The following is a 13,918-nucleotide window of genomic DNA, read 5'->3' as shown; positions in this document are numbered from 1 at the left end:
TGAAACAGGAGATGGCAAGAGTGAACATCGACATTCTAGGAATCAGCAAACTAAAATGGACTGGAATGAGTGAATTTAACTCAGATGACCATTATATCTACTACTGTGGGCAAGAATCCCTTAGAAGAAATGGAGTAGCCATCATGGTCAACAACAGAGTCCGAAATGCAGTACTTGGACGCAATCTCAAAAATGACAGAATGATCTCTGTTCGTTTCCAAGGCAAACCATTCAATATCACGGTAATCCAAGTCTATGCCCCAATCAGTAATGCTGAAGAAGCTGAAGTTGAATGGTTTTATGAAGACTTACAAGACCTTTTAGAACTCACACCCAAAAAAGATATCCTTTTCATTATAGGGGACTGGAATGCAAAAGTAGGAAGTCAAGAAACACCTGGGGTAACAGGCAAATCTGGCCTTGGGATACGGAATGAAGCAGGACAAAGGCTAATAGAGTTTTGCCAAGAGAATGCACTAGTCATAGCAAACACCCTCTTCCAACAACACAAGAGAAGACTCTACACATGGACATCACCAGATGGTCAACACAGAAATCAGATTGATTATATTCTTTGCAGCCAAAGATGGAGAAGCTCTATACAGTCAACAAAAACAAGACCAGGAGCTGACTGTGGCTCAGATCATGAACTCCTTATTGCCCAATTCAGACTTTGGCAGTGAGAAATAGATTTATGGGACTAGATCTGATAGACAGAGTACCTGATGAACTATGGACTGAGGTTTGTGACATTGTACAGGAGACAGGAATCAGGACCATCCCCATGGAAAAGAAATGCAAAAAAGCAAAATGGCTATCTGGGGAGGCCTTACAAATAGCTGTGAAAAGAAGAGAAGTGAAAAGCAAAGGAGAAAAAGAAAGATATAAGCTCTGAATGCAGAGTTTCAAAGAATAGCAAGGAGAGATAAGAAAGCCTTCCTCAGCGATCAATGCAAAGAAATAGAGGAAAACAACAGAATGGGAAAGACTAGAGGTCTCTTCAAGAAAAGTAGAGATACCAAGGGAACAATTCATGCAAAAATGGGCTCGATAAAGGACAGAAATGGTATGGACCTAACAGAAGCAGAAGATATTAAGAAGAGGTGGCGAGAATACACAGAAGAACAGTACAAAAAAGATCTTCATGACCCAGATAATCACGATGGTGTGATCACTCATCTACAGCCAGACATCCTGGAATGTGAAGTCAAGTGGGCCTTAGAAAGCATCACTACGAACAAAGCTAGTGGAAGTGATGGAATTCCAGTTGAGCTATTTCAAATCCTGGAATATGATGCTGTGAAAGTGCTGCACTCAATATGCCAGCAAATTTGGAAAACTCAGCAGTGGCCACAGGACTGGAAAAGGTAAGTTTTCATTTCAATCCCAAAGAAAGGCAATGCCAAAGAATGCTCAGACTATCACACAGTTGCACTCATCTCACACGCTAGTAAAGTAATGCTCAAAATTCTCCAAGCCAGGCTTCAGCAATACATGAACCGTGAACTTTCAGATGTTCAAGCTGGTTTTAGAAAAGGCAGAGGAACCAGAGATCAAATTGCCAACAACATCCGCTGGATCATGGAAAAAGCAAGAGAGTTTCAGGAAAAACATCTATTTCTGCTTTCTTGACTATGCCAAAGCCTTTGACTGGGTGGATCACAATAAACTGTGGAAAATTCTGAAAGAGATGGGCATACCAGACCACCTTACCTGCCTCCTGAGAAACCTATATGCAGATCAGGAAGCAACAGTTAGAACTGGACATGAAACAACAGACTGGTTCCAAATAGGAAAAGGAGTATGTCAAGGCTGTATATTGTCACCCTGCTTATTTAACTTATATGCAGAGTACATCACGAGAAACGCTGGGCTAGAAGAAGCACAAACTGGAATCAAGATTGCTGGGAGAAATATCAATAACCTCAGATATGCAGATGACACCACCCTTATGGCAGAAAGTGAAGAGGAACTAAAAAGCCTCTTGATGAAAGTGAAAGAGCAGAGTGAAAAAGTTGGCTTAAAGCTCAACGTTCAGAAAACGAAGATCATGGCATCTGGTCCCATCAGTTCATGGAAAATAGATGGAGAAACAGTGGAAACAGTGTCAGACTTTATTTTTTTGGGCTCCAAAATCACTGCAGATGGTGACTGCAGCCACAAAATTAAAAGACACTTATTCCTTGGAGGGAAAGTTATGACCAACCTAGATAGCATATTCAAAAGCAGAGACATTACTTTGCCAACAAAGGTCTGTCTAGTCAAGGCTACAGATGGATGTGAAAGCTGGACTGTGAAGAAAGCTGCGCACTGAAGAACTGATGCTTTTGAACTGCGTTGTTGGAGAAGACTCTTGAGAGTCCCTTGGACTGCAAGAAGATCCAACCAGTCCATTCTAAAAGTGATCAGTCCTGGGTGTTCTTTGCAAGGAATAATGCTAAAGCTGAAACTCTAGTACTTTGGCCACCTCATACGAAGAGTTGACTCATTGGAAAAGACTCTGATGCTGGGAGGGACTGGGGGCAGGAGGAGAAGGGGAAGACAGAGGATGAGATGGCTGGATGGCATCACCGACTCGATGGACATGAGTTTGGGTGAACTCCAGGAGTTGGTGATGGACAGGGAGGCCTGACGTGCTGCAGTTCAAGGGGTTGCAAGGAGTCGGACATGACTGAGCGACTGAACTGAACTGAATGGCTCATCCAGGCTTCCCAGGTGGCTCAGTGGCAAAGAATCCGCCTGCTAATGCAGGAGACGTAGATTTGATCACTGAGTTGGGAAGATTCCCTGGAGAAGAAAATGGCAACCCACTCCAGTATTCATGCCTGGAAAACCTCATGGACAGAAAAGCCTGGCAGGCTACAATCCATGGGGTCACAAAAGAATCAGACACGACTTGGCAACTAATAAAACAACAAGATGGCTAATTCACTATGCAGTAGGGGCGATGACATTTACAAAACCATTGAAAACCACCCAGTGCTTCCAATGACAGATCATGAGGCTGAATTTTGTGAATATAAACCCATATTTAAATAGCTACACAGAGCTTCAGTGACTGTATTAACCCTCATCACAAGTCCTCTTTCTTACAAACCAAGCATGCAAAAAGATACGGTGAATTTGTGTGTATTTGGAAATAATAGCTGTCTTTTCCTGCCTGTGTATTTCTCTCCTCAGTGGAAGGGGAAAGCTGTCTGGCAGAAAGCAAGAAGAATGGCTATGGGCTAATAGAGAGGCTAACACGTTTGGTGGGAAGAATGTCCCCTGCATAGTGTGGAAGGGAGACTCATTCACCATCCACCTATATTCTACTGCTGAGGCTATGCTCTCATAAAACTTATTTACTCTTGCAGCTGTGATTCAGATGATATTCCTTATGCAGAATGTTCTTAAATTATCATACATAGTTAACAAACAGCAGCCCAGTCTTGTTATCCTATTTACTGGATTTTGTAACATGTCTTGGGATTGTATGTAACTAGCTATCTGCATATTACTTAGACAGAAAATATCAAACTGTAAATTCCTACAGATGAATCTAAGTAAATTACCCCAATAATGCAAGTCATAGTGTCTTACTTCACACCATGTTTTATAAAAGTTCTGAATTCTTTGACAGGTCATTAAACACTCTCAGTTAGAAAGGAGCTCTTGACATAAGAGGAGAATTTAAAAGAACTCTACTTCCTTAAGGTCAACAGGATTAGCAGAAAAAGCTACAAGAGAAAATCAAGAGTTAAATTTTTCATCCTTTTTTTTTTTTTTTAATTAACAACAGAATAAACAAATCACCAAGGAGACTATTTCTCTGGACCTTGGCCAGCTAGGTAGTGAGAAATATCACAAGGGATAATTGTATTTCTCTTCATAAGAGATGATGACCAATTATGACTTATGAAATGTTTTCCTGACTCAGTAAATGCTGCTTTTGCTATACAGATGTCTATCAGGGAACCCAATGCATTCTTGAAGAAACCCACATCTCAGAAAAAGAGGCTGTCATAAAGCCTTTGGTGCTGGAGACATTCTACTTTTCTTATAGAATTAGCCAAAAACTCTGCTTTGGAGTAACAGGGGCTCAATTTACCCTCTTTCCTGAAAACAAACAAACAAACAAAAACAAAACGAAAAAACCTAGAGAATAAATATGAAACAATAGTCATCAAAACAGTGCACATCAGGCAGCAAAGGACCATGAACCGTGAATGAGGTAAACCCCAACTATCCCCACGTGGCTGTGAAGGGGAAACCCAGACAGAGCAAGGTGGATTTCTGGAGTTGAGCAGATGGAGCTGAGAGACTCGGGAAAGCAAATGGATGGGATTTTATGGAACAGAGTGCTAGAGAAAACAGAGTTGCACTGAGAGAGAGTCTTGAAGCTATGCAGAGGGTCTCACGCTCACTGCTGAGGGCTCAGGTTCCCTGATCAGGGAATTAAGATCCCTCAAGCCATGTGGCACGGCCAAAGAAAAAAAGAATAAGCAGACTGAAGACATTAAAACAGTTATTGTAACTATAGTCATACATTCCCAAAGTTATGTAGCTACAGGAAGGATTTTAAAATGATCCAAATCAAACTTCTGAAGATAAAAACTCCAATGGACAGGATGGGATAAATGGAAGATTAGATTGCAAAAGAAAGATAAATAAAATTGAAGACACTGAAATGGGAATTATCAAAATAAACCCAGAAAGAAATAACTAAATGAAAAGAGCATCACTTAGCTGTGGGGTAACTTCAGGAGGCCTAGTACATGTGTAATTAGAATTTGCAAACGTGGCATTGGTGGGAACAGGAAAAAAAAAAAAACAGTTGAAGAAATCATGGCTGAAATATTCCCAAATTTGATAAAAACTATAAACCCACAAGTCCAAGATGCTCAGTAAACACAATCATAGAAAGTGTGAAGAGGAAAGCAAATTGTTCAAAGTAGTGAGAAAGAGAAAATCTTAAAAGCAGACATGATTAAATTTTTACACAAAACCAATGACAATGTCATAAGGATCTGTAACAGAACTAAAAATAAAACGTATGACATTGACAGCTTAAAGGTTGAGAGAGGAGAAATAGAAATATACTATTATAAGGTTCTTGTACTGCCTGTAAAATGGTACAATATATAATAAATTTGAAGGTAGACTTGATAATTTAAAGATGTATACTATAAACCCTAAAGCAATCACAGAAAACTCAAAACAAGGAGTTATACTAATAATCCAACAAAGGATGTAAAATCGAATCATAAAACACTCAAAAGTCCAAAAGAAGGCAAAAAAAAAAAAAAAGGAACAAAGAATAGATAGGACAAATAGAAAACAAATATCAAGACAAACTTAAACTTAACCATATCAACAGTCACATTAAATGCAAATAAAGTAAACAACCAGTTAAAAGAGATAGATAAATGGATAAACAAAATGGACAAAATTTCAAGATGTAACTATACGCTGCCTGTAAGAAATCCCCTTTTAAAAAAAAAGACAGAGTACAACTATGAGATTGAAAAAAGGAAACATTAAGTGGCTATATTAATATCAAACAAAGCAGATTTCAGAATAAAGAAGATCATTTAATAAAAACAATCCAGAGGACACAGCCTTCTTAAATGTTTATACCCTAATAAGAAAAGTTTAAAAAGAGTCCATTGGGAAGACCTAAGAAAAATAAAGCAGTTAAAGATTGTGTTAATAAATAAATAAATAAAATATATGAAATAAAAACTGATAGAACTTACAAAGAGAAGTAGAAAAATCCACAATCATAGCTTTCAGTATCAACTGAGACCAGAAGTAGACATAAAATGAGCAAGATACAGTCGACTTCAACAATACTATCAAGTTGATCTGGTTAACATTTATTAGAATATCCACCCAATGAGAGCAGAGTACACATTCTTCCCAAGTGCACATGGGCCATTGACCAAGATGGAGCATATTCTGGACCATAAACAAGTCACATCAAATTTAAAAGAATTCAATTTACACAAAATGTGTTTTCTCACCACAGTGGATTTAATTAAAAATAAAGAGCCCTGAAAGTCTCCAAATTTCTGGAAATTGGAGACTTCCACTTCCAAATAACAAAGAGCCAAAAGGAACTTTAAAAATATTTAGAAGTGAATGAAAATAAAACACAATATATCAGAATTTGTGGGATACAAAATGAGTACTTAGCAGAAAATGCTATATAGTACTATAAATAAATGCCTATATTACAAAAGAAATATCTTAAATCAACGATCTCAGCTTTCAACTTAAAAGAATGGTATATGAAAAGCAAACTAAACCCAAAAGAAGAAAAAGAAAGTAATAATGATGGAAGATAAAAATAATAAAGTTCATAGCAGAAATCAATGAAATAGAAAAAAAATTTTTTTTTTAATAAGAAATCATTGAAACCAAAAGCTGATTCTTTGCGAGGCTCAATAAAGACAAACATCTTGCCAGATGATAAGAAATAAAAAAGAGAGAAGATACCAATATTAGTATCAGGATCAAGAGAGGCAATATCACTATAGACAGCACATGTGAAAATGGTAAGAAAATATGAACACTACGGCTATAAATGGGGCTTCCCTGGTGGCTCAGTGGTAAAGAATCCACCTGCCAATGCAGGAGACATGGGTTTGATCCCTGATCCAGCAAGATCCCATATACCTCAGAGCAACTAAGCCCGTGTGCCACAGCTATTGAGCTTGTGCTCGAGAGCCTGGGAGCTGCAACTACTGAGTTCACGTGCCGCAACTACTGAAGCCTGTGTGCCCTAAAGCCTGCGCTCTGCAACAGGGGAAGCTGCCGCAGTGAGAAGCAAGGACAGCGACTGGAGAGTAGCCCCTGCTCACTGAAACCAGAGGGAAGTCCACGTAGCAGTGAAGACCCAGCACTGCTAAAAATAAACAAATAGATAAAATAAATTTTAAAAATTAATTCCAAATGGATAATAGACCTAAATATAATACCTAAAATTCTAAAACTTCTAGAAGAAAACACAGAAGAAAATCTTCGTGACCTTGGATTAGGCAACGTTTACAGAGGTACAATATCACAATCCCTAAGAACAAACTGATATGCTAGACTTCATCAAAATAAAAGTCTTTTATTCTGAAAGACATCAAGAGAACGGACAGCAAGCCACAGACTGGGAAAAAATATTTGTAATCCATGTAACTGTATCCAGAATGCATATGCTCTGAAAACTCATAACAAGTAAACAGCAACCCAAAGAAACTGGGCAAAAGATTCAAACATAAAAAAGATATACTGATGTAAATAACCATGAAACTGAAAGTGAAGTCACGCAGTTGTGTCCAGCTCTTTGCAACCCCATGGACTGTAGCCTACCAGGTTCCTCTGTCCATGGGATTTTCCAGGCAATGGTACTGGAGTGGATTGCCATTTCCTTCTCCAGGGGATCTTCCCAACCCAGGGATTGAACCTGGGTCTCCCACATTGTAGACAGATGCTTTACCGTCTGAGCCACCAGGGAAGTCCAATAAGCACATAAGAGATACTCAAATATCATATATGTCATCAGGGAAATTGAAATAAAAACTGCACCCCTATCAGAATGACTAAAATGGAAAAGATGTTGATTTCATGTGTTGACAAGAATATGAAGGAACTATAAATACCATAAACTGCTGTTGGGAATTTAAGATAGCACCAACTACTTCGAGAAACAGTTTGGTAGAGCCTTAAAAAGTTAATCCCATCTCCCACATGACCTAGCCATCCTATTCCCAGTATTTACCCAAGAAAAAAGAAAGTGTGTCAGATGTAAAGAACAGACCGTTGGACTCTGGGAGAAGACGATGGTGGGATGATTTGGGAGAATAGCATTGAAACATGTATATTGCCATATGTAAAACAGATGACCACTGCAAGTTCGAAGCATGAAGCAGAACACTCAAAGCTGATGCTCTGGTACAACCCAGAGGGATGGGGTAGGGGGGGAGATGGGAGTGGGAGTTCAGGATGGGGGGACACATGTGCATCTGTGACTGATTCATGTCGATGTATGGCAAAAACACCACAATATTATAAAGTAATTATCTTCCAATTAAAATAAATTTTTTTTAAAAAATGAAAAAAGTGCATGTCCATACAATGACTTTTACATGGATGTTCATAGCAATTTTACTTGTAACATTTCCCAAACTTGCATAATCCAAATGTCCATCAACAGGTGGATGGATCATTTCAAAATATATGCACATATCAAATCACCATATTGTACACCTTAAACTCACACAGTGTTATTTGTCAATTATATCCCAGTAAGTTTGGGAGGAAAAGGGAGAAATAGCCACACAGGTGAATGAATAAACAATGTTGTAGTTATACCATGCAATATTATTCGGCAATAAAAAAGGAAAGGGCTATCACAACCACTGAAGCCAGCAAGCCCTAGCGCCTGTGCTCTGCAACAACAGAAGCCACTGCAATGAGAAGCCCAAGCACGGCAAATAAAGAATAGCTCCAGCTTGCTGCAACTAGAGAAAACCCACCCAACAGCCACGAAGACCCAGCGCAGACAAAAAGAAAAAAATTTTTTTCATTTTAAAAAAAGAAAAAAGGAAAGGGTTATTGATACAACATGGAAGAATCTCAAAATAATTATGCTCATTGAAAGAATACAAAAAGATTGTCTACTACATGATTCCACTTATATAGAACTATAGAAAGTGTATAATCTACTGTGAGAAAAAGCAGATATTTAGTTGCTGGGTATATTGACTATCTTGATTATCATGATCATTTCAAGAGTGTTACTTATATTAAGACATAAAATTAGACACTTTAATTATGTTCAGTCAATTATATCTCCATAAAGCTATTTAAAAACAACAACAAAAATTCTGCTCCTTGCCGAGTCTTATACTAATTAAAGCTGCATGTGTGCAGTGGGCCACCCTTAACGTTTTGGGGACAAGGGGAGGAATATGAACGCAGGTGCCTCAACGCAGTCTGCCCCTTTGTCTTTCCAGGCCAGGCACCAACCAGTTGTCCCTCATCACCCCTCAGATATAGGGCGATATATACTGGAAGAGGGCAGAAAGGGGTTCCCACCAGCCCTGGAAGCAGGTGTGGGATCCGAGGTCCTAAACATTGTGAAGATAAAGGAAGCAGCTGGGCTTCAGCTGAGCCTATCTTGGCCCGGGGGACTCTCCACCCTTGCCTGGGATGTGGTTTGAGGAGATCAGACTAGAGAAGGCCAGACTAGAGGTCTGTAAAGCAAAGTTTATCTTCAAGGAGATAAGATTAAAAATGGAAAATGTCTAAAACTTCCACAGCAATTTGACCGCAGCACGGCTGCAACATCCAAGCTGGGGTCATTTTTCTCTCAATTCACGTGTACTGAATTTTATAAAAGCTGTGTGTCCTCCACGGTTTGGATACAAATGAAAAACAATAAAGCAAAAATCAGATCCTTTGCCACAGATAACGGAGACTCTGCCTTAAAACACAGGGTTCTGAGCAGAGGCCCCTAAGGAAGACTGGTTTCAAAGTAGGATAAATGTAGGGTGTACTCTGTTAGAACAGATTTCTGGCCTGACTTTTGTGAGGCTTCGATCAGCCTGACTGCTCCACCTGTGTGTCCTTCTGGGTCATTCTGTGTGGAGTTATGAGAGCACTGTAGGCAGTGGTGATTCTGTGTATTTCCTGACTCAGAATTTGAGAAGAGCTGCTTTTTCTCCATTAAAAAAAAAAACAAAAAACTGTTTTGCTTTGTTTTATAGGGTAGGATACACAAAGGAAGAAGATTATGTCCTCTATTGCACAGCACAGGGAACTCTGCTCAATGCTATGTGGCAGCCTGGCTGGGAGGGGAGTTTGGGGGAGAATGGATACATGTAAAGGTATGGCTGAGTCCCTTTTCTAGCCACGTACAACTATCACAACGGTGTTAACTGGCTATACTCCAACACAAAATAAAAAGTTTAATAAACAAAAGTAACACAGAGAATAGTATGTCTGTGTGGAACACAGTTAAAGGATGAGAAATGTAAAGAAGAAAAAAAAAAGATTATGTCCTTTTTTCTCCACTTGAACATGAAAACAAAGGCTGTGCCATTGCTCCCTGCTAGTCCAGCCCCGCTGGAGTTCATAGCAAACAGGGTCCTTACCTTGTGCACACAGGACTTTGCGTTCAGGAAAAACAGCTCCACGGTGGTTTTATCCTTCAGGAACGATATGCTCTCAATGTAAAACCTGGAAAACAGCACAGAAGGTGACTCCTTCAGATTCTTTCCCTTCTCTGCATGGTTTCCTCATGTAGTGTCTCTCAGAGAATTACGAAGAGCTAGGGAATGGTTGTGCTTTTTTTCCCTTTTAAAAGCTATCTGCAACATGTATGCACGCCTATAAGTATGTATGAATATATGTGGATATACGCAGACATGCAGATAAAGTCTTCTACAGTGTGTTGGAAGGTGAGCGAGAGAAAAATCCAAAATGGTCACCACCTGCAAATCCATCTTTATTTTCTTTCCTTTATTTTATTCTTTATAAATAAATATATATTTATATAAAAATATATAAATAAAATTTATTTATTTTATTCTTTATTCTTGCCGTTCCTTTGACACAGGTTCTGGGAGTTCACAATACCTCCCACAGCTTTGAAACAAAGCCCAGGTGAGCTCTGAGGGCTGAAAGCAGAAGTCTGCTGAGAGAACACTACTGTATAACCGAACCTAGAGGCCCACGGCTCCACGGTTTTCAGACTCAGGGTGGGTGTGAGGGCCCCCCCCCCCCCCCACCGTTTACCTCGCCCAGGGGAGTTTCAATCACGTCCTTCCTTTCTTCACTCTCATCCTTCCAGGCTCTGGGCTTTCCCTTGGCTAGAAGCCAAGCTCCCCACTTAACACTGGTCTTTCTCATGCAAATCAGGGTATTCTGGGTCTAGCTTCCTCCACTCCCTTTTCTGGGCCTTTGCTTGTTGCCTCTGTGAGGCCCAGTCCCTCCTTTGGAAAAAAGCTGAGGGTCCTGAGGTGGGGAGGGGAGGAGAGTCCTGTGGAAAGCTGGCTGGTTGAAGGCAGGCCTCTGGGGTGCAGGAATGGGCCAGGGGTGGAGGCCCCACCTGATGAATAATGCATGAAGAGACTTAATACCCGAAGACAGCTCACAGCTAGGATCCTGGAAAAGAACAGGCTCTCAATCTGGTGAGAGTCAAGATAAATCCAAACTGAAGTCCCAGGGAGCTTTGCTCTTAGCTCTGCAAAATCGTGATAGACCTTGGGCATTTGCGCTTTTTATTTATTTTTCCTCCCCTTTCACAATAAGGAAATGTTTGAGAAATAAATATAGCAGCTTTAAGAGGCGGTGAAAGATTTTATCACTGAGATGGTAAAAATCATTTGAAAAATTCCACCCTTAGTGTTGAATCATCAAAGGAGGTTTCAGAAAGAGAATAAATCCTTTCTATTTTCACTTACAAGGGTTTATCTCACTTATTAGTGAACTTAATGAAGACTGGGCTCCAAAATCATCGCAGATGGTGATTGCAGCCATGAAATTAAAAGACGCTTACTCCTTGGAAGAAAAGTTACGACCAACCTAGATGGCATATTGAAAAGCAGAGACATTACTTTGCCAACAAAGGTCCCTTTAGTCAAGGCTATGGTTTTTCCAGTGGTCATGTATGGATGTGAGAGTTGGACTGTGAAGAGAGCTGAGCACCGAAGAATTGATGCTTTTGAACTGTGGTGTTGGAGAAGACTCTTGAGAGTCCCTTGGAGTGCAAGCAGATCCAGCCAGTCCATTCTAATGGAGATCAGCCCTGGGTGTTCCTTGGAAGGAATGATACTAAAGCTGAAACTCCAGTACTTTGGCCACCTCATGCGAAGAGTTGACTCATTGGAAAAGACTGTGATGCTGGGAGGGATTTGGGGCAGGAGGAGAAGGGGATGACAGAGGATGAGATGGCTGGATGGCATCACCGACTCAGTGGACGTGAGTTCGAGTGAACTCCGGAAGATGGTGATGGACAGGGAAGCCTGGCGTGCTGCGATTCATGGGGTCGCAAAGAATCGGACACGACTGAGCAACTGAAATGAACTGAATGAAGATTGATGAGTGTTAGGTGTGCAAGAAGGGAAAGTTAAGGATTAAGGGGTGGGGAGAGACGAAGAGTTGGAGGGAAAAACCAGCTTTGGAATCAAGAATGTAGAATATGGAGTCCCAGTTCCGTCCTTTATTACCTGGGTGGCCTTGGGCAAGTTAGTTAGCTTCTTTGTGTCTTCTCTAAACTGCTGTTATGACTGCACTTACCTCACAGCATTTTGGAAGAATTAAATGAGATAACACAAAAGGATGTGAAGCAACAAATACTAATCATTGCTAATAAAAATCCATTTTCTGGAATTTAATGCTATGTGGCCTGGCGGACGTGGCCTAAGCTTTGAGTCTAAGATACTTTGTCTATAAGGTGGAGATAAGGATGGCCATAGTAGGGACTTTATGAAGTGCCCAATACAGCCTAATGATCAAAGATGGTTGGAGTCTCTTGTCCTGCCAGTGATACCCTGATGAAATTGTCCACTGCCTCCTGCTCCCTAGATTCCTGCAGAGCCTGGATTCCTATCTTTTCTGAAGCCTTGTTAGTCCAGTTTTCCTTCAATTCTGTTAGCTTAGCCATAATTTGTTTCTGTTGCTGGCAACCAGAGAATCCAAGTCAGTAGCACTTCCCACGTGCTAGGGACAGTATGCAGGGCTCTATACGCATGCTGTCATTTAACTTCAGCAAAACCAGATGCCAGAGGTAGCAAGTTATTAACCCATCTTACAGATAAGAAAACTGAGATGCACACATAAAGTCAACTTCCCCAAGTCACCCAGGTAGAAAATGGGGGAGCCATGATTCAAATGAAGGCCTTTCAGACTTCAAAGTTCCTACTCCAAACCAGTATGATAGGATACTTTCCTATAATAATAATCACAATGAAATATAACATGTACACAATGCCAGGGGGCCCAAGGGAGCAATGCAATTAAGTCAGCTTATGAATCAAGAGAAAGAAGGCAGCCAAACTGAAATCCAGAAGACTCCGTGTCATAGGACACGCTGTCCCCTAGGGACAATTGAGCCCAGTCTTAAAGAATGCATGAGTTCACCAGGTAATGAAGGGAGGAAGGGCATTCCAGGGAGAGGGCATGTTAGCCAGATCAAGCCTCTTTCTAGTCTTCAAGAATTAAAAATATCACATGCAGGGAGCTGGGTGGCTTAGCACCAAAGCAACTTGTGACGTGTCCAACTCCGCATAGATAACTTCGTACTAGACATCGGGTTCCTCTTGTTTCTGAAGCCCGGGTCCCTGACTGTACCCTAGTTCCAGTAAACAGGTCCCTATCTTGTTTTCCAGTACTTTCTGGCAACCCGCCCTTTTGCCTTCTAACTTTCTGCCTAGGCATCAGATTACCCACTCTCTGAATCCACGGTCCCCTCTCTCCCTCAAGGGAGCCACTGTGATGACTATATTTATGGAGAGTTTGAAAAGTACATATGGTTTTCCAGGAGAATGGCTCCCTAGGCATACCTATCAACACGTTCTATGAACTGACAACAGAATCTAAGGATTCTCCGTGAAATGAAACGGACTATCCCAGACTTGTAAAATAAAGACCTTTTGTTTCAGGGCTTTTTTTTTTTTTTTTTTTTTTGGTAAAAGGATACTATTTCCCTTTTGCATGCTTACTGTGAATGATTTCACTAAGATTTTGTGAAGTCAAAGCCCACGGTTCAATTTTCAGCCTTGAAACAAACCCAAGCTTTTGGGTTAAGCATACATTCTGGAGACAGACCTCATACAATTTAACAAATGTAATTTCTTGAGAAGTTGTCTCTACTTTTCATGGTCCCCCCGTTAGCATTTTTCTCTCCTGTTGATGGGACAGGTGTTCACCTAACCGCTAA

The 13,918-nt window shown here is 40.5% G+C and overlaps 1 protein-coding gene across 3 annotated transcripts in view; it reads right to left on the bottom strand.

The window, feature by feature from the left end:
* Positions 1-13,918, bottom strand: part of FRMD4B (FERM domain containing 4B) — a 200,057-nt gene that overhangs the window by 105,990 nt on the left and 80,149 nt on the right. For all 3 annotated transcript variants that reach the window (XM_005695748.3, XM_018038306.1, XM_018038307.1), the window contains exon 5: positions 10,131-10,215. In XM_005695748.3, the coding sequence (XP_005695805.3) occupies positions 10,131-10,215 (85 nt within the window). The remainder of the gene's footprint in view (positions 1-10,130; positions 10,216-13,918) is intronic.

The sequence above is a fragment of the Capra hircus genome, chromosome 22, assembly GCF_001704415.2.
Source record: "Capra hircus breed San Clemente chromosome 22, ASM170441v1, whole genome shotgun sequence".
Taxonomy (NCBI): Eukaryota; Metazoa; Chordata; class Mammalia; order Artiodactyla; family Bovidae; genus Capra; species Capra hircus.
Note: the sequence above shows the minus strand (reverse complement) of the source record. Positions and strands in the feature narration are given on the sequence as shown.